The following is a 27,053-nucleotide window of genomic DNA, read 5'->3' as shown; positions in this document are numbered from 1 at the left end:
CGCGCGTCGGATCGCCCGAAGGCCGGAGGGAGATCCGGTCCGCGGGAGGGCTGGGACCGAGGGTGATGCGGAATACACCGTGTTGTATTTTATTTATGTCATACCCACCCAAAAAAACACGCCTTTCAATGCGAAATGAGCGAAAATTTGGTGTCCCTAAACCCAAAAAAAATGCGACAACATATTCGAATTTCGAAATCGGTGCATGCGGTTAGGCCGAAATGCGTTCGAATCGTTCCACGGAACATTTGGAAGGCCCGGGCCGTACCGCTAGTTATCACACGGGCCGGAACACCCGTATCGAACGTAATCGCGGCCCAGGTAGGACATAATAAACAGTACACATGGGGGGATGAACAGTAGTTCAAGTTGCTTGAAACCTAGGTGTAACATGAGCAAGTTACTGTGTTAAGTATGTGAACAACATGAAAAGTAAAAGCTATGAAAACAATGTTTGCCACAGGAGAAGAAATGAACATATTTAAATTGTAGTTGGCCTAGACTAGGGCTACATACTATAGTACATACTATGTATATATACTATATAGTAAAGGCTGCAGAATGCAATGTGAGAAAAAAAAGAAAGGAGGCAGTATTGGTAACGTAATGTACGTGTTCAAGAATCGGTAATATAGCCATTCAAGGTTTTAAGTGGGCTATGAAATCATAAGCAACGTTTTACCGTCGCACCCCTTAGTCAAAATGGTACAGCCCTCCCAACTTTTGACCGATGAGAACAGCCCGGTCAAAGGTCAGCACAAGTATGGCGGCGAAAAACGAGCTGGGAGTCCGTAGTGTGTTCAAAAACGGGCTTTTCGCGGGGAAAGTGGCCGTCGTCACGGGTGGAGGGACAGGGATTGGGCTAGCAATCACCAAGGAACTCCTGAGTCTAGGTAAGTTGTTGTTTTATAAAATAGAAGGGCGTGGAACTCAAAAGAACTTCAAGAACTAGTAGGTCGCCACGCCTCCCAGATACAGCCTGGTGTTACCGTGCGAACGTTCACCTTTGCCCGACTTTCTAATAATCATAAATCATCCTTAAAACATGAAACGCCGTTTGATGTTCAGTAAGAGCCTCTTCCAGGCTTCAGAAGCGGCTGAAAAGGGTAGAAATTGGCCAAATAGACAGATAACAAGCCGGAAGTTGATCCACTAAAGGAGTTACTGTTTACAAACTTTACTACTCCAGTTTGTACTCCTTTTGGTCTGCAAGAGGCCTAGTGGCAATCTGTACTGCTTTAGCGGACCAACTCCCCTGGCATGTTTTCTGCCTATATTTTGCTTGTAACGTCTACTCATTCTAGCCGCTTCTGAAGCCTATTAAAGTCAATTTAAAGCGTAGCCCAATAGAACTAGAAAGATCACACCTAACGTTAAATTCTTGGTAAAAGAACAGTTCCTGTCAAAGGAAGCTAGCTATGGCCTAAATATATATACAGCTGCTGTAAAGCTCTGTAAGTCTCTGCCACAAAACACTGCAACTCTTAGGGACAGGCACAAATTTAAGTCCTGTGTTAACCGACATCTCAACCCTATCGACAGCGTCCATTGATTGAAACAGATGCTAAGCATTAGAAAAAAAAAGTTGTTTCCTCCTGCAGGATGCAAGGTGGTGATAGCCTCCCGTAAGAAGGACCGTCTCCAGGCGGCTGCAGACGAGATGGCCGCCTGTATCCCGCCGGGGAGTTCAGCTCAGGTCAAGGCCATTCCCTGCAACATCAGGAAAGAGGATGAGGTACGAAGATTTCATAGAATAATGTTATAGGCTGATATGCTATCCATTTCAAACTCCATTGTATTATAAATGTCTTGTCTTTGTCAGCAGGCCTAGCCCTTTGTAATAGCTACAGGTTTGTTGGGCTGCCCTGGCTGTGCTTGTTGTACAGCCAAACCTGTAAATACATGTAAATGGATAAAATAAAATTTCTAATGATACATAATTCAATCCAACAACAGCACAGGGCATCTGCTACAGCACCAGTTACCACGGTGACAGACATCTGGTCCATGTCATTGACCTTATCCATTTGATTAAGTTAAACATAGAAGTATAAAATTAATACAGGTATGTCCCAAATCCTTCCAAAGTGTTGTAGTTATCTTGAATGTGAAATACGTGTACTTTTTCTCCAGGTGAAAAACCTGATGTCGTCAGTAGTGTCGGAGTTTGGACGGCTGGATTTCCTGGTGAATAATGGAGGAGGCCAGTTCCAGAGCCCTGTGTCCATGCTGAGTCTGAAGGGGTGGAACGCTGTGGTAGACACAAACCTCAACGGAACCTTCCTGTGCCTCAGAGAAGGTGATTTTACAGTTTTTAAGGCATCCAATGCCAAGTTCAGCATGGCAACACAGAAGATAAATGTACTTTGAATGTACATGTAGTCTGCCTGATATTGACATTGCAACTACCATTTTTAGTACATTTTCGTCATCACTTCATTTTTAAAGTATTTGAAATAGTCCATAAACAAGCTACGTGGGGAGTCCTTGATTTTTTGGCAACACCGATAAACAGCTAGCACCAGCCTATGATATGAAACAAGCAGCCATTTTCCATCAGTGATATCGTATTTTTGCCTCACAGATATCAGTATGCTATGGGATAGGACTGATTCAACTTTAAACATTTGAAAAATGACCAGAAAGTTTTTATTACAGGCAACTACCAATGCAATGTATTACAAGCAAATGCCCTCTATTTTGCAGCCTACAATGCCTGGATGGGAGAGAATGGAGGGGCTGTGGTCAACATCATCCTACTTACATCTAAGGGAAGGCCGGGAATAGCGTATGTTAAAGACTACACTACAGTACATGAAATGCTTCATATCTTTTGAATTCCAATCCTACTATCCACTTGTAGAAACAAATGTTGCCCAGCTAGATGTATGCAAAGGAGGCTAAGAATTGTAGCCCGGAGTCGAGCCTTGTTAGCTTTAGTCCGCTCCCCAAGATCCGCTACTCCGCCAACGCGGACCTTGGGGAGCGGACTAAAGCTAACAAGGCTGGACTCCAGGCTAAAGAACTGCTCCTAACCTGTATATGTCCTTGTTCACAGACACTCTGCAGCCGCCCGTGCTGGTATTGCCAACCTGAGCAAGAGTCTGGCTGTAGAGTGGGCTTCTAACGGGATCAGGATTAACAATGTGGCACCGGTCAGTACTGCCTCGGTTTACTAACCTCCTTTCCTAGAACTATCGCAGAGTGGAACTCGCTGTCACCAAGTACAGTAGGGGCATTGTCATTAGATAGCTTTAAACAGTGTCTAGAGTTAGATGTCCAAGGGCTAGGTGTAACAAGTCGATCGGTGTAATGTAGCCAGCTGCCGCGTGCCTGTGAAACAGGTTTGTTACGCCGAAAGGTGGTTATACCGGCTATACAGATACAAAAATGTCTTTTTTTGAGGGGAGAAGAGATTTTGCCTTGACTGATGATGAGAGGTTTCTAGGATGTTTTATCTTGTACTATCTTGATCATAACATTACACCACTTCTTTGATATTTTCTCTGATATCTTCACATAATACTGGGAAACAAAACTCCTCAGTTGTTCTAAAAAATTCACGGAATTCCAAAATGGCCTTCTTGGAAGTCTAAAATTTCTGAATTCTTGTTTTCACAGGGTTCCATCTACAATCCCACAGCAGCGGAGAACTACAAGGCTTTTGGAGATGTTTTTAGACAGGCCATCCCTTTTATACCTGCTAAAAGAAATGGCACTACAGAAGAGGTACAGTAAAGCATTTTTTCTGGGGGTTTTCTAGGAAAAAACATGTTTAAAAGGCAGTCAGCACCTTCTTACATTTTGTATCTTGATTCATGTTCCTTTGTGACTTGAAATTTTGGATTTGTAAATGGGAAACCACCCTGACATTTTAACAGTATCCTGATCTGATTTGTGCAACTAATGGATATTTATTTATTTATTTATTTCATCTCAAGACGGCTGGGTAGCCCCAATTCAGCTTGAATCAGCTGTTTTCCAAGGGGGCCCAGCAAAATTACACAGGACATAGTAACGTACAGTAAGACAACATACAGTAAACATAAAAGTCCGATTCGTCAAAACAGAGTCGTAGTCCAATACTCAAAATCCTAGCCGTTCACTTTAACAGTCCAGGCAGCAGCAGGGGACAACATATTCCAATAAAGTATCAAGTATCTGAGTCTCTTTCGACAAAGAATACAATCTCTACCGATAGCATCGCCAATTCTACCAGATAAGAGTGTCTACCCTGACATATATACATTTGTATATACATGTACGTTTTTTTTACCAGTTGTAGAAATTCATGAATGTACATTGTGAATAACTTTCCTGGTATAAAGAGAGTGCAACATTTCTAAATGGGAAACCACCCTAACATTTTAACAGTATCCTGATCAGAGTCTCTTTTGACAAAGACTGTGAATACAATCTCTACCAGTAGCATCGCCAATTCTACCAGATTGGAGCCTGAAACACAATTTTCACCAGGATGTGCATGTAGTCTACCATTGTAGAAATCCATTTCTGAATGTAGATAACTTTCCTGGTACATGTAACTACATGTTATATAGAGAGTGCAACATTTCTTTATCTACCTTTATTAGGTATCAGCAGCTGTGACGTTCCTGCTGTCCCCTGCTGCTGCCTACATCACAGGGGAGACTGTTAAAGTAGACGGAGGCTGGGACCTCTTCCAGGTGCCCTGGGAGATTCCAGGTGATCTTGTACAAGTACAATGTAGTTACCTTAACTGTTACTGTAGCTTTGTTTTTACCATGCAATATACCAGGTATATGCTGAGATTTATTCCAAGTTTGCTGGAAAATACTAACCTACAAGCAGATGTTTCAGTGGTTGCAAAATCTATGATCAAATTGGCCAGACAGTATCCGTTGGGCCAAATGGATACTGTTTGGCCAATTTGATGCTGTATTTTGCAGCCACCGAAACATCTTCTTGTAGATGGGAAATACCATGATTTCAGCTCATATAAACAACCATTCTTTAAGTCCTTTTTTGACTTGGACATGTTGTAGATGTCTTAAATGTTTCCATAGCTTTGTTTTTATTATCCAATATGCTGGTGCCTACCTATCACAGTATTATACCAGTATGTTTTACAATTTTGCCATTGCTTTTATTTTTGACACAAAAAAGTCTCAATTTCTCTCATTTTCCACTTTCAGAACATGACAAAATGCCAGCATACAAGTGGGAAGAAGAAGACAAACTCAAGGCAAAACTTTGAGAAGAAAGTTGCTTGTCTGCATCTATACATTTTATTCATACATGTTGTACAATGTACATGTACTTTATACAATATTTCATACTGCAATACTGTAACCCAATCTGTAGATACTGCAATAAATTATTCAAAAAACAAAGTTTTCATTCAAAGTCCAAGAGTTCTGATATTGTACATGTAGCATCATTTTTAAAGGACTACAAAACAACTTTCATCGTAATCTTCTTGGACAAAAATGATTCTTAAATTCTAGCTTACAAAGAGTACAAATGCTGCTAATGTTCTTAATTTCAAATTCATCCACTAGTCATTATCTAATTCTTGTATCCACGTGTCTTAATGGTAAGCAATAAGCATCATCAATGAAAGACTGTAAATGTTTTATACAATGTAGAGAAATATTTACAATAATTTTTCTCCAATACATCTCATATCAAACACTATGTACATCAGTAAATACACACATGGCTTATGAGCTACCAGCACTATACAAAATGTACATGTACTGTTATGGGAAACAACCAATCAGACCAAAAGAATCTGCTGTATTCTAGCTACTTAGTCTAGTAGTTGACACTGTATCAGAAAAAGAATGATCAAAACAAAAGAGTTTTTATTATGTAGAGAGTTATGAAATTTGACAGGTATTAGGATAAGAGCTGTACAGAATAACTGAATGAAAACTTTATAAAGGGGCATTTTAATTTTTGCCCTGAATGTCAAATTGAAAAAAAGCAATAGCACCTTGTAATCATAATATTGTGTATGACAATAAATAAATGTTGTGAAAAACAAATCACTCTTGCTCTTTCCTGGTATTTTTCCCATGTAGCGTTGTAGACCCAAGGTACTGCTAGAAGAGCTGGTTGTTGACTTGTCTCAAAACACTCAGCATGAGTTCTCGTAACGTCTGTAGTGGAACAAGTAAAACATGGTAATATTTAAGGCATCCAATGCAATTTCTGGAGGGCAAAACAAAAATATTTTGGATACGAAAATCTGTCTGATATTGACATTAATGGCCATTTCTTAGCACATTTTTGTCATCATTTCATACTTAAAAGCGTTTGAAACAGCCAAAAAAAAGCTTGGTGAAGAGTCCCTTTATTTTTTATTACTGTAACCCTTTACAGTAGCATGCATGTTGGGTGAGTGACAACAACTGGGAAACGAACTCCCAACCTCCTGGTTTTGAGGCAGTGCAGCTAACAACTTAAGATATTGACATTGATGGCCATTTCTTAGCACATTTTTGTCATCATTTCAAACTTCAAAATAGCCCCAAAACAAGCTAAGTGAGGAGTCCCAATTTCTACTCTTTCTAGCTGCTTCTGAAGCCTGGTAGAGGCTCCCAATGTGACAGAGGAAATGCCTTAAATCGATGTTTCTCCACTTGTGTCTCGTGTCTTACGTGAGACAACAGATTTCTCTTACCTGAGGTTTGCAGTGTTCCTCTAGCCAGCTGAAGACGCAGGCCGACAGCTCGGCAAAACTGGCCACGGAGATGGACTGGTTAAAGGACTGGAACTGATGGTCCATCACCGAGCGGAACACGTTAAACTTCACCTCGTCTGACACCTGGTTCTGTCCCTGAGTCGGCGTGTTCTGGTGGGCTTCAACTATCTCCTCGTAATTCCTGAAGTATCAGAATATAGATCTTATGAATCAATTGAATGACTTTAATAAAGACTTCTATTGTACACACATACCCGTTGGGTAAAGTACAGGTAGAATAGAATACAGATATTGAGATAACGTTACATGCATACATTGTCAAGTAACTTCAACTAAGTAAATTTGGTTTCTTCTGGCTTCTTAGTAATGGGTAACTTAAACTAACTTTGCTACTAGGAGTGAATGATTTGTGTACCGTAAGTGTGGAAAGATGCTAGCAAATTTACCGACACCACGCATTGATGACTTTCTCATGATCAGTAGCGTTAGAATACTAGAATTATGGACGGATTTTCCTACCCCTTCATGATTTTGAGAGCCATGACGTCCTTCCTGAGAGCATCCAGCTCATCTTCCTGTTTCTTCTTCTGCTGAACCAAGAAGCTGATGTAGTCAATGGCTGGAGCAGGGACAACAAAACTTGTCAGTACAGCACACAGGCATTTTCACTGTACACTCCTGTACACTGCATGAATACTACACTATATACATTGTTGTATTGTATACATATATCTTGTCAGTTCTTGAAACACTATTACCTGCATATGCAGGTTAGTGTAGGTAAAATTGAGGCTGTGCAGGTATTTCTGATGTCTGCACCTAACCTGCCCCAGACAAATTTTACCTGCACCATTCAGAATTTGAGAAGTATGGACCATAATACAGACTGTAGAAACTGTTCAGAAACCATTGCCATTATTTCTCAACAACACTTTTCAGTACAGCACACAGGCATTTTCAGAGTATTCTCTAGCAGCATACTACAAATTCGAAATACTTTTTTGTATGAGTTGGAATGGTACAGGTGACACTGAAAATTACTTACATGTAGTACTGGGACAAGACAAATTCTGCTTGCACCATTTAGAACTTAGGAAGTACGGATCATTATAAAAACGCAATGAACAGACCATTGCATTATTTCTCTTAGAGTTAGACTTTATAGGTGGTAACACTAACAGTCCATGCAACAAATAAAAATCCACATACATCTACAACATTTGTACATGTCATCTATAAACCCATTACATGGACCAGTGCAGGTTAGGTGCAGGTAGACAACAGAAATAACTGCACAGCTACAATATTGCCTGCACTGTGCATCTATTTCGAGCCCTGAAACATATCCACTTTCATAGCAGCAGACTATGAATCACAAGACTGTTGCTGCTTTTCACAAGTTAGCTCTGGATAAACCTGTCAGCATGAACTACAGCATGATTATATAACAAAGTCAGCCCGTATGTTGCACGATCAACAGTGACAATGTCACCCATCCTCCCCTACGCCTAATTCACTGTTAGAGAGTTGCTTCTTCAAAGAACGATGATTCAAGTCTCTAAATGACCTTCGTGGAGAACTATTGGGCAATCTGTCATCATTTTCCTGTCTTAGTTGCCGTAATCAGCTGTCAGTCACCTTCCACTGTGCTTAGTGTGTTCTCTGTTTGCTGTAAAGTTTGGTAATTCTGCCCATCCGTATCTGTTTCCTGCATGGGCATCTGTTCTGTATCTATGGTGGTTCAAGTCCTCTGTTGCTGTCTCAAAGATGTCGTTTTTCAAACATAGGTCAGTGAGTCACATTCAGTTCTTCTTCTTTCAGTGTCATACCACTGCAAAACTCAACAGCAGAGGACAAACCAAGACTTTGTCGATCCATAAATAAGTTGATGCAGACTTGTTTGCCCAAGCAACTCTTCATGGAGATCCAATGATATAGTCTCTACCAGGCTTCGAAAGCTTTCAGGGTACAAATTGGCCAAAAAAAGACAGATAACATGCTGGGGGAGTTGGTTCACTAAAGCAGTACAATCTTCCAGAGCAGTAATCTATACTCCTTTAGCAGACCAACTCCCCTGGCATGTTATCTGTCTATTTGGCCAATTTCTACTCTTTCCAGCTGCTTCCGAAGCCTGGTGGAGGCTCCCAATGAGAGACTATGACAGAGGAAATGCTTTAAATGTTTCACAACAAGAAAAATCCCCTATCTACAAAATAACCTACATCTCTGCAGCACAGTGGCCCTGCTGAGTTTGTGTAATCTGTACTCCATTTGTGGACCAACTCCCCTGGTATGTTATCTGTCTATTTCTACTCTTTTCAGACACTTCCGAAGCCTATTAGGGGCTACCAATGGGAGACAAAAGCCAAAAGACTATTTCACAACTGCTGTCAACAATTGAAATTTCCCATCTACAAATACATGTACATGTATCACCTAAATCTCTGCAGAACAGTGGCTTTGCTGAGTTTCTGTAGTCTGTACTCCTTTAGCGAACCAATTGGGAGCTTTTGGGAGCCGATAACATGCCAACTCCCCTGGCATATTATCTGTCTTTTCAGCTGCTTCCGAAGACTAGTACAGGCTACCAAAAGACTGTGACAGAGGAAACACATCCACTTGAAATGTCCTATCTACAAACTAACGTACATCTCTGCAGCACCGTGGCTTTGCTGAGTTTCTGCGAGCCGATCTGGTCCTGGGTTTGGCACGTGGGAACCATCTGCTGGAGCTCATCATACCCTTTCTGCAGTCAGGAACAATACAAAACATGTAACAATGACTACACACAGTTACACATATTGGTAGATATACAAATAACATAAATGAACTGTACTGTCTCTTCTGAGCTGGTTTTAGATACATGTACTAGTAGTTGCTATGACCACCACTTTGGTGGCCGTTTTGTACATCATGCATAGTCTGGACATTTTTCTTGTCTTCCAGTGACACCCACTGTAGGTTTCTTTTCATTTCCAAGACACTAGCACCCCTTTTGTAGTTGTCTATACAGAATTTTGCAGCTTGGTTCTGTATCCTTTCCAGAAGGCTCTTGGTTCTCTACCATTTCCCTCTCTTATTCCTATCCTTCAAAATGTTACCCCACCTTTCACCTTCCACCGACCGCTAATTTCCAATCACATTATTAAATGAATTTACAGTATGTTACCGCACCAACTTTAACATTCTGCCGACATGTTATGTTACCCCACAAACCTTTATGGCATCTCTCAAAATTCTGATGCAATGTTGATCAAACATCAAATGAAAACTGTGAAAAATCTGGGTTTTGCGTAGGCTCAGTATGTTCGGTTGACGTGTCATGTTACCCCACAAACTTATAATTCTGCTACAGTATGTGCCCCTGCCCCTAAAATGGGAAGAAAATGGTTTAAAATGTTTCCCCACCAACCTTTATGGCATCTCTCCTCTTCTGCTCCGCAGCTGTGTGCGCGTTCCGCCGCCGTTCCTTGTAACTGGAGGCGCTGTGATGTGCGTCACTATCCTCATCATCTGTAACAGCCAATCACAACACATCGATAGCACATAACCTCCTAACTCACGGCAGGGCCACTCACCTCAGGAGTTCTCAGAAACCTTGACCAGCTCTTTCCAGCCCTGGACTTTTAGTACTTTCTGAAAGGAACCTTTTGTTTCCTCTCCAGGCTCTCTTAGTTAACCCGGGTCCTCCTACTTAAGAACACATGGCTGAGACCCAAGGTGTTTAAGTTATTAGAAGATAGGATGGGAAAGCTTGCCATGTCTCCTGAACCGAAGCTCATGAAAATTTGGGCTTCGTTACAAGCACTGCTGCAAATAATTTTTAAACGTTTTTTGGTGTGAAATGATTCTAAAACATTTCCTCACTGATGTGTCAAATAATTATAAACTTATCATGTTCCCTGTGTCAAATACTTCTCAAAATAGTACAGTTTTCCTTGTCATATCTTTGTACATGTTTGAAACATTTTAAATACTAGTATTTTGTGGGAAAAAAAACCTTTTTCTGTGCATTTCTCTCACAGGAACTGGTGGTTAGGAGACATGGCAAGTTTCAGGTCAATGGTAGCTTACATGTACATACGGCCAGATCAAGGTGTTTATATCTCTGGTCTTGATGAAGGTGTGTTAGCTACTCCTATAGGATACTATGTGTTCTTTATATAACATGTAGCTATGACTGTGCCTGAGCTGAAGCCACACCAATAAACTGTTATATTGTGGTACGAATATGAAAAAATAACTTTTGTTCAAAATCAGTTAGGTTATACAAAGGGATTACAGAAATACTTTAGGGTACATATTTTCAATTTGTAAACTCCACTGAAAGATTTTCCAAGTTGTATTGTTGTTATAACAGGGTTGTGGAAGTGTGGGTTTTGGTCGTGTTTTTTTTTCAAGACTTTTTTTCACATTTTTATGACTGCAATTTCTACATGTTTATTGACGTGGCTTAGGCCAGGCTTTATTGAAGAAGGGTTAGGAGTTCAAAAATTCTCCATGAAGAATAAAAACAACAACGAATCATAAAAAGGAGTAATTGTACAATGTACACAAACAAATTTGAGTTGAGTTCTTAAACAGTGTGCTTAAAAAGACAACTTGATAGATTTTGGTTACAAAATAGAAATGGAGTATATAAAAACCAAATGAAAAGAGAACTGTAGTGAATAATGATTGCACTTCTAACCACTCTTCAAGTATGAATGGTTCTACTTGTGTTGAACATGCAACAGTGGGTAACTATTGGGTAAACAATCTAACAGTCCACCAACCCACACTCGGTGGCTACGCACAATGTGCCTCTATGCCACCAAAACTTTCTCAAATCGAAGATCGTAACGTCTAATAAAAGTGTACTTTTCTTGTTCAGGCGACATTTTCAGTACCAACTGTAGAATTTTGGGTTACGATTTGAAGTAAAAAATAGTTTTTAGTGTAGTTTAAAGTATTTTTGGAATACATCCGTTCTTATATTTTTAGAAAGTGACATTTGTAATAGACAGAGACAGAATTTAGGTTGCTGAGACTGTTCAGCAACTTTCATATTTTTAGAAAGTGACATTTGTAACAGACAGAGACAGAATTTAGGTTGTTGAGACTGTTGAGTGGGTATTTCAATTTTGTATAACAGTTAAACTTGTGAGTAATAAGACTGGTGAGTCCCGTGTCAGGACTCTGTTTGTATCTGGGGTTGGTGTCCTGTACCTGTATTGGGAACTGAGGACCCTTCCGATGCCGTCGACGCCCTACTGGAAAAACTGTTCTGTCGATACGGCCTCTGCTCGAAGTCACCTGCCTTGAAATCTGTTTCACCAAACGCAGCTGTAGGATAGACGTGTGTGCAGGCACATTTATTGAGAGGTTTCCCCACGATTGGTGGATTCATCATCAACTTCATCTTAAGTTAAACACTAGATTTATTGAACAGGGCTCGAAATACATGTACTTCAGATCTTTTCTCCAGTGCAGGTAACATTGAAAAGTACCTGCATCAGATAAGTTTTACCTGCACCATTCAGAATTTAGGATAATTTCTTTTATACTTCATTCAAAATGTAGGTGGCAACAGTCAATCATCTTCTCAAACACTACATGAGCTATCAGGACTTGAAATACTTTCTTCTGCATATGTGCACTGGTGCAGGTAACACTGAAAATTAACTGCACCGGACAAAATTTGCCTGCACCACTCAGAATTTACGAAGTATGGATCATACTAAAAACTGCTCAGAAACGATTGCCAATACTTCTTTGTAAGTTGTACCAGACAATACACAAATGGAAATTCCCATACACCTACATTTGTACATGAACCCAGTACATGGACCAGTGCAGGTTTGGTGCAGGTAGACATCAGAAAAAACCTACACAGCTTCAGTTTTACCTGTACTGATCTCCATCTATACAATGTAGGTAGTATTTCGAGCCCTGTCAGGATATATGTATAATAATTATATACATAACAGTGTTGTATAAATATTGGTGCAAAGTGTAGAGGAGGTGAGTTAAATGTTCCCCCTAATGAAGCTGAAGCCATCAGAGCAACCTTGTGCCCACAAACTGAGTTGGCAGAAGTTCCCCTTAAATCTGCTGCACTATATAAACCTGCAACAAGACTTTACAGAAAAACCGAGGGCTGGGGGAGGGGGGCATGGAATAGAGAGACAAGATTGTAAAGTGTATATATTTCAGTACAGCCCATGCACACACTTAACAGACACACTAACGTCACACACACTCACTCACCAAGAAATAAGGAGGTAAACAGGTCACTTGGCACATGTGCAACAATCTGGGCCTTTGTTATTGTTAGTATGAGCCCTGACTGAACATGTTGCAACTTCAAGTGCTAAATGACTTGCTTATCAACATGTAATGTATGCAGTAGCAACAGTAAAAAGCAAAGTGACAATAGGCAAAGGTTTTCCGTGTGCAAAATACACCACTTAAGCTTTAGTAGGAATTACTCAATCTTTTAATGGGAATTTTTGTGCAATGTAGCCTTTGTGTGAAAATAAACTATTTAGAAAATATACTTGTTCTACACTACCAATGCATTTTGCACACTGACCATAGGCTTCGAAGTACAAAAAGAAAGAAAGAAATTCCATATATATCATTTATAACAGACACAGAAGTAAGGGTCAGTAAGCTGTTATAGGTCTTTGAATTAACATTAAAAGCAGAAGGCAAGGAATACACAGAGCTTTGTTTACTGCATTTCTAACAAAATATGTATTCACATACTGCAAGTTTACATGTTTAACATGTGAACAAAGAAATGCATGAATACAAAGCTCAACAATTGTTACCAGCAAGGAAAGGAAAGGAGTTATTTAATACATAGAAATATGAGAGATGCATATGTATTAATACTGACAAAAGCGGTGCTTGAAATGTAACAAGCTCTTTATGGTGAGCAAAGCAGTGCCTAGACAATTATAAATCACAGAAATGAAACAGGAATAAAGGAAATTAGGTAAAGTGTTTCACATCGTACAACATCATTCACCCTTAACTACTATGTACAACACAAAATGCATGGAATTCAGCTGTTGAATGACAAAAGACATGTTAAACACAGGAATGACTACACACACAAGAGCGATGACACTGCTAATTCAACTGAACACAACACTTTTTGTGACAGCAACTGCGTCTACTTTCACCTAATATCACTACAGATACACAGCCACTAGCACTATGATTATGTCTAAAACTAATAATAGGCAACATAATATATGGATAAGTCTTCAAGCCTATAACATTCTTATCCTCCAAGCAGAGATTTAGGCTTTGGCTTATTTTCTTTCTTTCTTTATTGACATTGACAACAGGTCAAGATACACGTTATAATTTAAAGCGTTTTTATCAGGTTTTCTCTTTGCACTGGTATCTTTTTATGCCAGCCAAACAAATGGAGACTTGCAGCCATCAAAATCTAAAGATCTGCTCGGAGATTATGACATTCTAGTTTAACTTAAAGACACCAAGCCACAATTTTGGAGCTCCATTCTTCTAGTCATCTTTTTATTCATCACGTTCTTAATTAAGAGCTTGCAAAAAGATGCACCACATACAACATGCACATTTGTATAGTTATAGAGTTCAACTTTCAAGCTTCGTTCCAACACAACAAGTAAACTCACCATACATTTTGGTCAACCTTTGTCAGTTTACTTCTTGAGTTGGAACAAACATTCAACTCTATAACTATGGATTCTACCAACACAGATAAGCTTTCATTCGAATGCATAATATCTATAGTTACATCAAACTGAAGCAAAACTGCCAACCAGTTGTACCTGTATTTGGTACTGACTTCTTGTGTTGGAACAAAGCTTCTACTCTATAACTATACAAATATGGATTACTATAACTATAAATAACTATGGATTCTACCAACACAGATGAGCTTTCATTCGAATGCAGATTTGTAGTTACATCATATTGAAGCAAAACTACCGTACCTGTATTTGGAACTGACGACTCTGAAGTGTGAGTACTGTTGCTCCTCTGGTAGAGAAAGCCCCCGCCGGCGCCGGTAGGGCTGGGGCCAGCCGAACTGTCCATCTTCAGGTCACCATCGCTGAAAGCTGCAAAAGGCACTGTATCGGTAACATTGAGTTGACATTTGTTATAAACGTAGAATTTCAGAGAAAGAAAGGATTACCTGAATAACAGTAGAGCTGTGTTGGTAACATTGAGTTGACATTTGTTATACAAATAATGAAGTAAAAATATCATAAAAATAGCCCTACCTGAAGAAGTTATATGCAGGCAATATGTATAAACATAAATATTTATTTATGTTTAAATGTTATCAATGGATCTGAAGTATAATACAGTATGATAAGTATAGCTGATGCAAAACTGTCCACAATTTACCAAAGCCGTCCAATGCTTTGGTAAGCTTCGTCCATAATAATTTCCATGTAACTATTATCAATTTATGTAATCTAAAATAAGCCATTCCGTGTTATGTCTGGTAGGAAATAGCCAACATTCTTCTATTCATATCAATGCCTTTTCTGGATCTTCTAATACTAATAGCTAAACATGACAAGATAGAAATTACATGTATACGTCATAAACATCTGGAGTTGTTCCTCACCATAAGGTGCTTCTGCTGCCACATTGGTCAGGGTGGTGAGTGCAGTCACATGCTAGTAATGGGAGAAAAGATACAAACTATAAGAAAACTATGGTAGCTACTAGTATATCATTTGTATTTTGCATATTTTGTCATAAAATTATTTTGCAAAAATTATAAGCTCCCTCACTTCTTAAATCACAGAGTTCACAACAAATATATGATACGCCTATAAACAATAAAAAATTATAATATTAGCCTGTTAACAATAAAATATAAGTGGTGACTAGAGACCAGGGATTATGAGGTTAAACCTCTCTAGATGTGGACGAGAGATAACCAAATGTCAGCGTAATTCGCGCCATATTTTTGGTAACCTGAGACCGGCCCCCTTTTGGGACGACACCATAAAATTCACCAACTTCTTTCCTCATCAACAACTTAACCATCCCAGTTGGCAGCCTAAAAATCATCTAAGACGAACCTTAAGGTTCTTATACAGCTGTCAACTACAAGAAAAGGTCTTAAACGTCTTAATAACTTAAGAAACTGACCTGTTCTCGCAAAGTTCTCCAGACATCGTCCCGACCGTCCGCCATCTTGTCTGCAGGGTGGAGTTCCCGGATGTAGGGATGACATCATAGGTCAGAGGTCAGCCGGGGAGACGAGCGGCGGCAGCTGTCGTGGTTTGTGGGTTCGAAGCGAGATTTTTTGGGGCGATTTTTGCGGAAAAGGAGCAACTTTCGGTGAGATATTTTACATTTCCTGACTATATGACATTCTTTACTGCTCCAGTATTTTATTTGAGTGTACAGAAGCGTTATTTAAGGGAAAGAAAGCTTGTTTTCGAGCGGTAAACCGTAGCGGAAGCTAGCTAGTAGACTTGGACTCTTTGCGAGCTGGTTGAAGGTAGGGTTCACAGTGTTATGTTCTGAGGATCGATCGCCTGCTGCATGTTTACGGCCATTATGTGCCACGGCGCGGCGGCTGGGCGACACTTAGGGTACCACCTCTGCTCGACAAGCGCTGTTCAGTCAGCCGTGCGTGTCACTGTGGTTCAGGCAAGGCTGAAGTGAAACGTTATGAGGTCGGCCCGTTATAAATTCCCACGGGACGTTACGACTGTCTCACACACTTCCGGTTTAAATACCAGGTGTGTTATTCACAGGTGGTCCTTTTGTATCCAGAACCGTGCCCATCCAATTCCATAATAGGATCAGGCACGGTTCTGGATATCCAAACACCTATTTTTCCCCATGCACGGTTCTGGATATCCAAAAGCATCCAGTCATGGTTCTGGATAGGGCTGCGGACCGGTACACTGTACCGGTCCAATACCGTAAAAATCGTTTCGGTACAGGTCCAAAATACCGGATCATGAAGTAACGAGTATATACCGAAATAGCTAGTTTACACCATGTATATGACTAAAGATAGGTAAATCCTACCACAAAGACGAAAAATTAGCACTGGAAAAGACGTAAACACCGTCGATTGATTTGAGATCCTCAGTCTCACGAGACATCGCGAGAGTGTGGCTGATCCAGGGTTGTGATTGGTCAACAAACTCAAATCAGGTCAGAGGTCAGTCATTTTCCCTTCCCTCCAACACTTTATTATTGTTTCTGTGTCATGATTGAAAAAGTGAAGAACACGTGTTAATTTGTCAAATTGTTCAGGTACAGGTACAGGTCCGGACCTGTACCTAAACCTCTGTACCAGTACCTGTACCTGTACCTGATGTCACGTTTAGGTACGCAGCCCTAGTTCTGGATATCATGGACTCCTGGAGACGCATGGACTATCCAGAACCATGCCTGAACATGGTTCTGGATGAAGCACCATTCTGGAGTACGCACTACTAGTACATAGCGTGGACTATCCAGAACTGTGCCTGAAGCGTTGTGAGGTCGGAAATGTTGAGAGTTAAAAAAAGCGCTATGGCCAAGTGGGTAGAGTGCTCGCCTTGCATTCAGTAGGTCATGAGTTCGATCCCTGGCCAAGTCATACCAAAGACTTTAAAAATGGTACATACTGCTTTCTCTGCTCAGCACTCAGCATTTGAGAAAGAGTATGGGAATTAAACACACAGCACTACCAGTGGACTAACCCCCTGCTGTAGTGATTGCACAACTGTGTGGCCTAAGGGCTACAGAAATGGAGATGGGCGCTGCCATATGCACCACATGGCGCGGGAAGGACTTTTTTTAACTTCAGTCGTCCTTCAGAAAAAAAATCAATCCTTGGCAGTCACACATAGCAGCTGACACATAGCCAGGGTGGTCCCCTTGGAAATCTTGCTTGGGAACCTACATGTATAAATGCGTGCCCTGATTAGAATTCCAGTCAACACTTCCGAGCTAACCAGACCAAACAAAGATCAGATCTGGCGACTTTCCATGGGAAAACCAGCTGTAGTGTACTATATTACATGTTAGCCTCCATAGCCGGCTTTTAGAACTGGGGGTTTGGTGGTATTCGGCTGTTTTCTGATTAGCCCAGTTCTAAAAACGGGGGTAATTCAACCAGGCCGGCTATGTTGTCTATATGCAATTAGAAAATAGCACATAAAAGCTCCCAAAGACCATGAAGACCCCCCAAAACCCCCAGTTTTTGGCATGGGTTCTATATACATTGTACATGTACATGTAGTATGCTACAGTACAAAGTAAGTTGCAGGCTTGGCAGCCAAACTATTTTCTGACAGTAGACACTTCTCGGATTGATTAAAATCACATCCACACCTTTTTAAACAGCAAACAAGAGTTTCAGCCTTTCAGGACCCCATATACCTTTTTTGTATAAGTAAATACATTGAGTGTTTTTCAAAAATCACATCTAAACATGAGACACCTATTTACCTAACCACATACATGTACATGTACCAAAAATATGTCATAAAAATCCATCTGGTTACCAGACCTATTTTAGCTCCTGAGTCAATTTGCGGAGAGGATATAGACTCAGGAACTAAAATAGATCTGGTAACCAGCTGCAGGCTACTGTAGCCTAGCTGACTACTTAAGTTCTAGCACTTCTTCTACAAGTTCTAGTTCTACAGGCTCAACCAGCCCCCATAAGCCTTAGTTGTGTGACCCTGACCTCTCCACATTGATGTATTGTGTTGTTGTATTATACGTGTAAATGTTTGTCTTGTCAGCAGGGCATTTAGCCCTTAATAATAGCCGCCTGGCTAGTTGGGCTGCCCTGGCTGTACAAATTGTCTTTTTACAGCCAAACAAATAAATAAAAAATAAAATAACAGCCATATTTTGTTTAGCACATGTATGTACATGTGAGGCTCGCTGCTGAGTCATATATTTTGCAGTTATACCAGCACACAAAGATTTGAAATGCAACGTTCAAACACTCACTCAACTGCTTCCAGTCTTTCTTAATGGTGACATATACCCACCTTTTCTCTATGCGTACAACTTAGAATGTCTGAGTTTCAGCGTAAGTACCCCTACAGGATATATATGTCCATCAGTCTTGACGATCCATCCATTCCTATGTGATCAGTATGTATCATTCTAGCAGGTTGCCAACTGTTGTAGTACTGTCTAATGACTGCTCTGGGCTTCTAAAGCGTTTCGCCTAGTTTCAGGAGCACCGTGTCAGCACTTCTTGATGGTACTGTATTCCCATGCAGCAATTTCTCACAAATGCTCCCTTTGCTTACGTCTACACCGTTTAAATCTTACAGGTGTACGATGCAACTTCAGGGTGGCAAAAAAAAAATTAAAAATATTCTGGATGAGTAAATCTGTCTGATATAGATATTTACTGCCTTTTCTTAGAAAATTTTCTTGATCGTTTCTTAGCATTTGAAATAGCCCAGAAAGGTACATGAAGAGTCCCTTTATTTTTGGACACCAATAAATAGCTAGAACAAAGACAGCAACTGTGTTTTCTGTCAGCTACATTGCATTTGTATGGACAGCATTTATTCAACTTGCTACATCAAGAATGACCAGAAAATTGACTTTGAAAATTCAGCTTTACTGTCCTGAAATCTGTTACCTTTAAGGCTTAAATTAGCCTGGGTTCCATCCTGGTTAGTTTACGTCCTCTCCCACAGTGGTAGCGACTGTGGGAGCAGACGTAAACTAACCAGGATGGAACCCTGCAGGCTAGAGGTAAAAGATCTTGACTGGAGATATGTCTGTTGTCTAAACTCTGAAGATTCACGGCTTAGACTATGCCTTTTGTAGTAGTACAGTGTGACTTACTGTAAGTACACTTGTAGAAATTAAAATTAGACTACACATGTACAGAACATGGTCTTCTAGCCTCTCTAATCAGGCAACGCATCTACAGATACTAAATACTACATAAGCCCCACGATGGCTCTCCAGAGGATGTCCCACCAGTAGCCTCCATAGCAGGCTTATAGAACTGGCGGTTTGTTGGTCTTCGACTATTTTCTGATTAGCCCAGTTCTAAACAAGCTGGGGTAATTCAACCAGGCCGGCTATGTTGTCTATATGCAATCAGAAAACAGCATATAAAAGCTCCCAAAGAACATGAAGACCCCCCAAACCCCCAGTTTTTGGCTACCATGTAAATCAAAACCTTTTGTTACTGCTCCTCTTTTAAGCTTGTCTCTGATTTCTGAAATTGGAGCTAACTTCAAAATCTTAAACAAGATCTGCAACAAAGATTTTATTATTTTTCTGACACTTAGATGCCAAGAATATCCTACATATACTATCATACATTTAATATGTACAAAAACACCGCAAAATAGCACCCACAGAAAAAAATTAGGTGCACAACTTCAATTTTGGGTGTGCACATGCACTCAGTATTTCCAGCCCTGACCAGGGCCTCTCCTGTTCCCTTCTGTAGGCTGAAGACATCAGGGATGACGTTGAGCGTGAGGAATAGCAGCTGTAAGAAAAAGATCAATGGGTGTTTCCGAGCTTCCTGAGTAATAAGGGCCTCGGGAGCTGAAAATCGAAGTGCCTTTATCTATTCTTGAAGTGCAACAGAAGCTCCACGCTAGCCAGGCAGACCTTTAGCTTTTGTAGTTTAAATGCAGCTGAAACAGTTTTACTTTCAACTCTCTTGACTGGTGTGCACAGAATTCTGCACAGTTAATTCTACAACCTTGCAATTGTGATGTGGAATATGGTATCTATGGTTGAACTGAAGAGATACACAAAATTCTTTAAAATGCTCCGCCCTAGCCAGGCAAACCTTTTTCACAAATTTTCAAAAGTGGCACATGAGGTGCACACAAAACACATTTGAATATTGTTCTATGGAACCCTGTGTTTTTAACTGTTATCACACAGGCTGGAACACCTATATATAAAAAAGGAATGCTTTGTTATTAGAAAAAATTCAGAAACTTGTGATTTAAGCCGACTCAATTGTTACACTTTATCAAAGACTTCTGCTATCCCTTATTAGTTGAATAATTATGATGTAGATTTGTTAGGTTTATTCGACATTAGGTCTTGTTCAACACATTTTACTGTTTGCTACTTATGTAGTTTGCCATACATTGTACCATGTGCAATTGTCGTGCAATAAAGTTCTTCTATCAAACATTATCACAGCCCAGGTATGACATAAAAAAATAGATATGACAGGTGGCGGTGGGTCGTTGGTCACAGCCTGTCATTTGACACAGTGTGATCCCCTAATGTGACCTTCCCCCATCTAATACCTGTCTGTAGGGAAATCATGGGACGTGGGAGCTATAACATTCAGGTCCTGACCTGGCCTAACCCTGACTACAGAAATGGGCTGGCAAAGTAAATAGGTACATTTTCAACCACGCTTTGGATGTCTCTATCAGTATCAGGGATTAAAATTATACATTTTTGCATTCCTGCACAGGTGCATTTAAAACAGTAAGATTTGCAAAGCAAATGCATAATGTTTACCTTTGGAATGGTCTGCTCTGTTAATTCTTACTCAAACACATTCACATTCACATACATGTACTACTAGTATATGGTGACAGGAGCAGTGCAGACCATGAAATTGCAACATTATGTAACCCAACACCAGTCACCACAGTGACAGACGTCAACAAATCATGTCATTGGTCAGGTCATAGGTCACTGTTTGGAGAAGAAGAAGAGGAAGAAAATGGAGCAAAAACAATATGTTTTCCTTCGGTAAACATAATTACCTGCTCCAGACAAATTTCAACTGCACCACTCAGAATTTGGGAAGTATGGATCATACTATAGACTGTTCAGAAACCATTGCTGGTAATTATCAATCCATACTTCCTAAATTCTGAGTGGTGCAGGTTAAATTTGTCTGGTGCAGGTAATTTTCAATGCACCTGTGCAGGTATGCAAAAAAGTTATTTTCAATGTTACCTGCACCAGTGCATAAATATGACCTCCTTCTGTGACAATATTGAACATGGTAAAGTCCTTATATGAACTATAGGTTTATGTATAAGTTCTAGTACATGTAAGTAAAAGAATTAGAAGTGCAATATTACAATTTAAAAAAAAAGGCCCCAAGCATCAAAACTCAAAGTAAACAGAAGTAACAAATATATCTTTTAAAACTCTCCATTACGAAAGTTCAACAACACATCTTCTTTAAAATGCGTTGCAAAATTGCACAGACTGGAGCCAAACCTTCATCAGATAAAGACAAGGGAAAATTCTTCACCGTGACTTTCTTCATTTCCCTGCTGAACCTGGCAGGTTTCCAACCCATCTGTCCAGCCAAGCGTTGGAGGGACAATTGCCCCCAGCTTACCATGTCATCTGCACAATATATTTGTCAAACTGTAGGAAGAGATAAGGATCCATTGCAGCCATCCAGCCTACAACTTGTACAAGGTTAGGCCTTGGAAAAAATGTTGTGTTTCCTGTTTAAGTCCTGAAAAAATAGGGTCAGAAGGTAGGATTATCTTTTTTTTTTCTTCCTTTTTTTTTTTATAAGACTCTGGCAATCTCTAGTGATTGAACTTATACGATACAATTTAAGAAGTAAAACTTGCATGAGGACACTTTTATTTTCAATGTCAATGTTGGAAAACCGATCATAGTTGATCCAACACAACGAAATCTCTCACGTAGAGCTTTCGACCAGTCACTAGCAACACAGATAAACTTTCATGATTGTATAGTATAAGTTGGACACTTGTACATGTAGATATCCCTAAAGTATAGAAAAAAAAAAGATAATCCCTACCCACTGACCCTAATTTTTTCAGGACTGAAACAGGAAACACAATATTTTTTTCCTAGGCCTTACCGCACAGCTACAACAACCCCGACCACAGGAAGGTCAGTTTTGAACTATCAGTCATCCTCCCTCCACTTGAATCGAATTTAGAATATCATAAATATTGTTTCAGAAGAGGGAGTTTTTATTACCTGGACCTGATAGACAGCCGCGAACTTCAATCAGTTGTTATTTTCGTACCATAAAGCTCATTGGTGGGGGGCCCGCATGCCCTTTTCCGCAGAGTGTAATCGGCCATTTTAGTTCTATGTAGAGCGTAGACGGACCACTCTAATTCAACATAGAGCGTAATTGACGCATTTTGCGTAGAGCGTATCTGCCGTTTTAATTCTACGTAATGCATTGTAGCCACTTGGAATTTATCGTAAAGCGTAATCGAGAGGTTTTTGAATTCAGCGTAGAGCGCTGTCGGGACCCCCCCATGCAGGCCCTCATTGGTGGGGGCAGAGTTACGAGCCCAGGTGAACTTGTACATTACAGGGGAGTTAGGGCATGTAAGATGGGGGAGATATTAGTGACAGTGAGTGATGTGGGGTCAGTCATGTGTGAACATTACAGAAGGAGATATACAGCACTTCGGCAGAACGTACTGCACCTGCGCAAAACCCGTAATGCATTGTACATAGCACTTCGGCAGAACGGCTCATATAAGGTTGTATTTGCTCATATAAGGTTAGCATTCCGACAGTAGTTTTCAAATGTTATGTCGGAAAAGATATCCTCTGCAACAGGCAAAATTTTGATGCAACATTAACCAAAAATTCAACGAAAACCGCGAAAATCCAGGGTTCTGCACAGGCGCAGTACATTCTGCCAACGTGCTGAGATATACTTCTCTGAAAAACAGCTAAGGATTGTACCATCTAACTGGCTGAGGGGTGTACAGGTACCTTGGAATATTTGCAAGGAAGCCAGGGCCAACATTGTAGAATAAGACAGTACATCATATATACATTTGTACAAGTGGAAGGGAGGACAAAACAGGTGCGTTGACACCTTTACAAGTTGTCCTCCCAAACACTACAATATCAATACAGATTACAATATTGAATACAAAACAGATTACAATAATATTGAACATTATTAACATGTAAATTTAGAAGGCAATACATAACTCAGAATAAAAGCCTCGGTAAGAATAATTGCTTTGCAGCTTTTAAACTCTAGGAGTTTCCTAAACTGATGATTTAAAAGTAGACATGTAAGTGCTGTAATGTGTTTATGCCACTTAAATGCTCTCTGTGTGTCACGGGGGCAAATTACAAGGTCTTTCCAACTTCTTATCACTCCCCACACAGAGGGAGAAATGTTCTGAACACTGTCATTTTCACACTTAAAAGCTGCGGGTAGATCAGGCATATGTTACGCCGCGGGCGTGAATGTCTGAGAAGCAGCTTTATCACCAGGCCTTTACAGCAGGGTCTGTTCTAGAAAATTCCATCATCACTGAGGAGAGTATTACTTGTAATCAGGGGGCTGGAAATACCGTCTGCATAGGTAGGTTAGTGCAGGTAAAATTGGAGCTGTGCAGGTATTTCTACCTGTGCCTAACCTGCACTGGTCCATGTACTGGGTATATGCAGGTTAGTGCAGGTAAAATTGGAGAAAGCTGTGCAGGTATTTCTGATGTCGACCTGCACCTAACCTGCACTGGTCCATGTACTGGGTATATGCAGGTTAGTGCATGTAAAATTGGAGCTGTGCAGGTATTTCTGATGTCTACCTGCTCCTAACCTGCCCTTGGCCATGTACTGGGTATATGCAGGTTAGAGCAGGTAAAACTGGAGCTGTGCAGGTATTTCTGATGTCGACCTGCACCTGACCTGCACTGGTCCATGTGCTGGGTTTATATATAGGTTTTGGTTGAAATTTATTTGCTGCATTCACAGATACCAATAAAAGAAATAATGGCAGTGGTTTCTGAAGATTTTTCAGTATGATCCATGCTTCCTAAAGTCTGAGTGGTGCAGGTAAAATTTGTCTGGCGCAGGTAATTTTCAATGTTACCTGTACCAGTGCAGGTATGCAGAAAAAAAAGATTTCGAGCCCAGTAGTTTACTCTACACAGTGGGACTATATACAGATTGTTGCAGAATACAAAATGAGGCACAAGGTTATTATCAATGATCTCTTTATCCTTAAGACCAGACAGGTGAGCTGATTAAGGTGTAAAATATTCTTTCTAGACATGTTTCATCCCCCTGACCCACCCAAGCTCAGCATTTTCACCAGCCGTGATGTAAGCCCTCATCTGATTGGCTAAGACTTTGTAACTCCCCTGGTTTTGATGGGGATGAAACCAATCAGCACTTTTGATCTGGCCATCTTTAAAGAGCATTTTCACAGACACTGAAATGAAGGGCAATGATTCTTGGGGCATTTAAATTTTAAATGAGAAAAATTCCTTTTTTTTTTACACACCTGCCATTGCAAGTATGCATATATGGGAAGGAGGTATAATAGAAAGTCCTTTTTTCCTGTAACATCTGTGTCCATAATATCACCAGGGTCCATAATATCACCACCTTGAGAAAAAGTGTGCTTAAAGATATTTTTACTGCAACATACTTTTGGTATGCACTCCCTCACACATCAAATGTACATACCTAGGGTATGTTGCAGTAAAAATATCTTTAAGCACACTATTTCTCAAGGTGGCGATATTATGGACCCTGGTGATATTATGGACACAGATGTTAATTGTATATCGATGTAAATGTATATAATATTTAAGAATATCAATGTTTAAAGAAGTATCATGAACAATCTTTGCTTTTTGCATACATTTTATGACTGCAACAGCAACCAGATGTGCCTCTAACTATTGCACTTCTCCTACAAGATACTGAAAAATATAATAATCCCGATATACTCTAGCCAATAATTGCGAACGGCATATCCAATATAACCAATAACGTTGCCACAGCCTTCTCTCAAAATGGCTGCCTGTTGCAGAGGACTGTATTTAGCTTATTGGATAAGTACATGGCGTTACTTAATGAGGTGTTGCAGGCAGCTTACTGTGTGTTGTAGTACGTATATTGGAGTTCTAGTTAGTTTCGTGGCTATGGCTTTATTGGGTTCGCATTTAAGCTCATATAACTGAGGATACGGAAGGCTGACTTGCTGATACCTTTGTCTGAATCGAGTTCAGCACCAAGGACAGGGCCATGATTCACAAGGTTTTTCTTAATATCTTTATTAAGATATTTTTCTTCTTTTTTTCAAATAAAAAACATAATATGTATGATGACACAGGAAAAAATAAAGAAAAAAACTATTATAAATCATGCACTGAAATATGTATTTGAAGAGAGTTCAGCACCAGGGACAGGACCATAATGTACAGAAGGTCTTTTTTGTTTACCTTTACAGAAAGAAAACATATTGTTTTTGCTCAAAAAGAAATAGATATGGCACAGTGATCAATTACAAACAGTAACCAGAAAACACTGATAAATCATTCTATTAAACAAGTCTGCACAAAATCGCTACAAATTTGGTAAATAATGGTAAACAATTTATCAAATCAAATTGTATACAAAGATCTTTTCGCAGTTGTGGTTTAAGAATTGTAAAAGTGGTATAATTGGTATAAGCTACATGTACATCAACTCTGAGTGCTGTATATATTCTGCCTCTCACAGGTTTTTCTTACTTTGTTAGGCCACACCAATTTAATTTGTTGGTTCTCGGATTTTTTCAGAAAAAATATGAAGCGACAGGGCGAAAAAAAATAAAAATAAAAACAGGTCTAGGCGTCCTATTATAGGCTTAAATGCTACGAAATGAGCCATGAAGTCAACACAAAAGGCTGGGTTAAAATTTAAACATTGAATTTTGAACTTTTAATCAAACCACTGCAATGATAGATGAGAAAACTGTAACAACTAGGTAGAAAAGGACTTTCCTAAACTGTTGGGGGCAAAACATGAGCATTTTTCAGTTGATTCAGGACCAGAATCAAATTTTTTTTTTTTGCAAATCAGAAAAAAAACGAAGAGGCGAATCCGAGAACCAACAAATTAAATTGGTGTGGCCTTATCAGTGAGTGAGCAAATTGGGTGGGTGTATCTTTCTTGGCATCAGGTATAGACCAGTGATTGCTTGCACATAGACTCCGCAGCTATTTTCTGCAACAGTGCGCAGTGCGCTGTACTTCAGCCAAGTTCTGCTATCTGAAGAAAATCCACCTCTTGGGCTCGAAATGTTTTTTCTGCATATACTAAGTGTACTGGTGCATGGAACATTGAAAATCACCTGCACCAGACAAATTTTACCTGCACTACTCAGAATTGAGGAAGTATGGATCATACTAAAAACTATTCACAAATTACTGCCATTATTTTGTTTACACTTCAAATATCTGCTCAGCTCCAATTTTACCTACATCCATACATAAGTACATTTCCAGTTTTTTGTACCACTTTCTGATCAACTGTTGACTAAAAACTATTCACATATCACTGCCATTATTTTCTTTACACTTCAAATATCTGCACAGCTCCAATTTCACCTACATTCATAAATACATTTCCA

General features: G+C 39.8%; 3 protein-coding genes across 4 annotated transcripts in view; 2 read left to right on the top strand and 1 right to left on the bottom strand.

Annotated features, from left to right (window-relative positions):
- Nucleotides 1–728: 728 nt before the first annotated feature.
- LOC109464085 (peroxisomal trans-2-enoyl-CoA reductase-like) lies at nt 729–5,313 on the top strand. Its single transcript, XM_019761012.1, has 8 exons — nt 729–893; nt 1,602–1,735; nt 2,134–2,299; nt 2,707–2,788; nt 3,059–3,155; nt 3,622–3,729; nt 4,593–4,704; nt 5,175–5,313. The coding sequence occupies exons 1-8, from the start codon at nt 731–733 to the stop codon at nt 5,234–5,236; spliced, it is 924 nt and encodes a 307-aa protein (XP_019616571.1). The 5' UTR covers nt 729–730; the 3' UTR covers nt 5,237–5,313.
- Nucleotides 5,249–15,939, bottom strand: LOC109464075 (max-like protein X). Of its 2 annotated transcripts, none has more exons than XM_019761002.1 (9): nt 15,839–15,939; nt 15,306–15,357; nt 14,662–14,799; nt 11,897–12,013; nt 10,101–10,201; nt 9,338–9,434; nt 7,208–7,307; nt 6,668–6,869; nt 5,249–6,143 (listed from the first exon to the last, which is right to left on the bottom strand). In XM_019761002.1, the coding sequence occupies exons 1-9, from the start codon at nt 15,881–15,883 to the stop codon at nt 6,087–6,089; spliced, it is 909 nt and encodes a 302-aa protein (XP_019616561.1). In that variant the 5' UTR covers nt 15,884–15,939; the 3' UTR covers nt 5,249–6,086. The 2 variants fall into 2 exon arrangements, with proteins under 2 accessions (XP_019616561.1, XP_019616562.1); XM_019761003.1 differs by having other exon boundaries at nt 14,662–14,787.
- Nucleotides 15,932–27,053, top strand: part of LOC109464074 (transmembrane protein 169-like) — a 22,967-nt gene continuing 11,845 nt past the window's right edge. The window contains exon 1 of the mRNA XM_019761001.1: nt 15,932–16,030. The gene's annotated coding sequence lies outside the window, so the exon portion shown is untranslated. The remainder of the gene's footprint in view (nt 16,031–27,053) is intronic.

Source organism: Branchiostoma belcheri, unplaced genomic scaffold, assembly GCF_001625305.1.
Source record: "Branchiostoma belcheri isolate BF01 breed outbred unplaced genomic scaffold, Haploidv18h27 scaffold131, whole genome shotgun sequence".
NCBI lineage: Eukaryota > Metazoa > Chordata > Leptocardii > Amphioxiformes > Branchiostomatidae > Branchiostoma > Branchiostoma belcheri.
This window is presented reverse-complemented; position numbering and strand designations above follow the sequence as displayed.

Coding starts and splice junctions, on each gene's coding strand:
- LOC109464075 (XM_019761002.1), bottom strand. CDS start 15,883: ATGGCGGACGGTCGGGACGATGTCTGGAGAACTTTGCGAGAACAG. Junction 10,202..11,896: donor GTCCTCAGTTCCCAATACAG/GTACAGGACACC, acceptor TGGCTGTTACAG/ATGATGAGGATAGTGACGCA. Junction 9,435..10,100: donor AGAGGAGAGATGCCATAAAG/GTTGGTGGGGAA, acceptor TCCTGACTGCAG/AAAGGGTATGATGAGCTCCA.
- LOC109464085 (XM_019761012.1), top strand. CDS start 731: ATGAGAACAGCCCGGTCAAAGGTCAGCACAAGTATGGCGGCGAAAAAC. Junction 894..1,601: donor CAAGGAACTCCTGAGTCTAG/GTAAGTTGTTGT, acceptor TTCCTCCTGCAG/GATGCAAGGTGGTGATAGCC. Junction 3,730..4,592: donor GAAATGGCACTACAGAAGAG/GTACAGTAAAGC, acceptor TACCTTTATTAG/GTATCAGCAGCTGTGACGTT.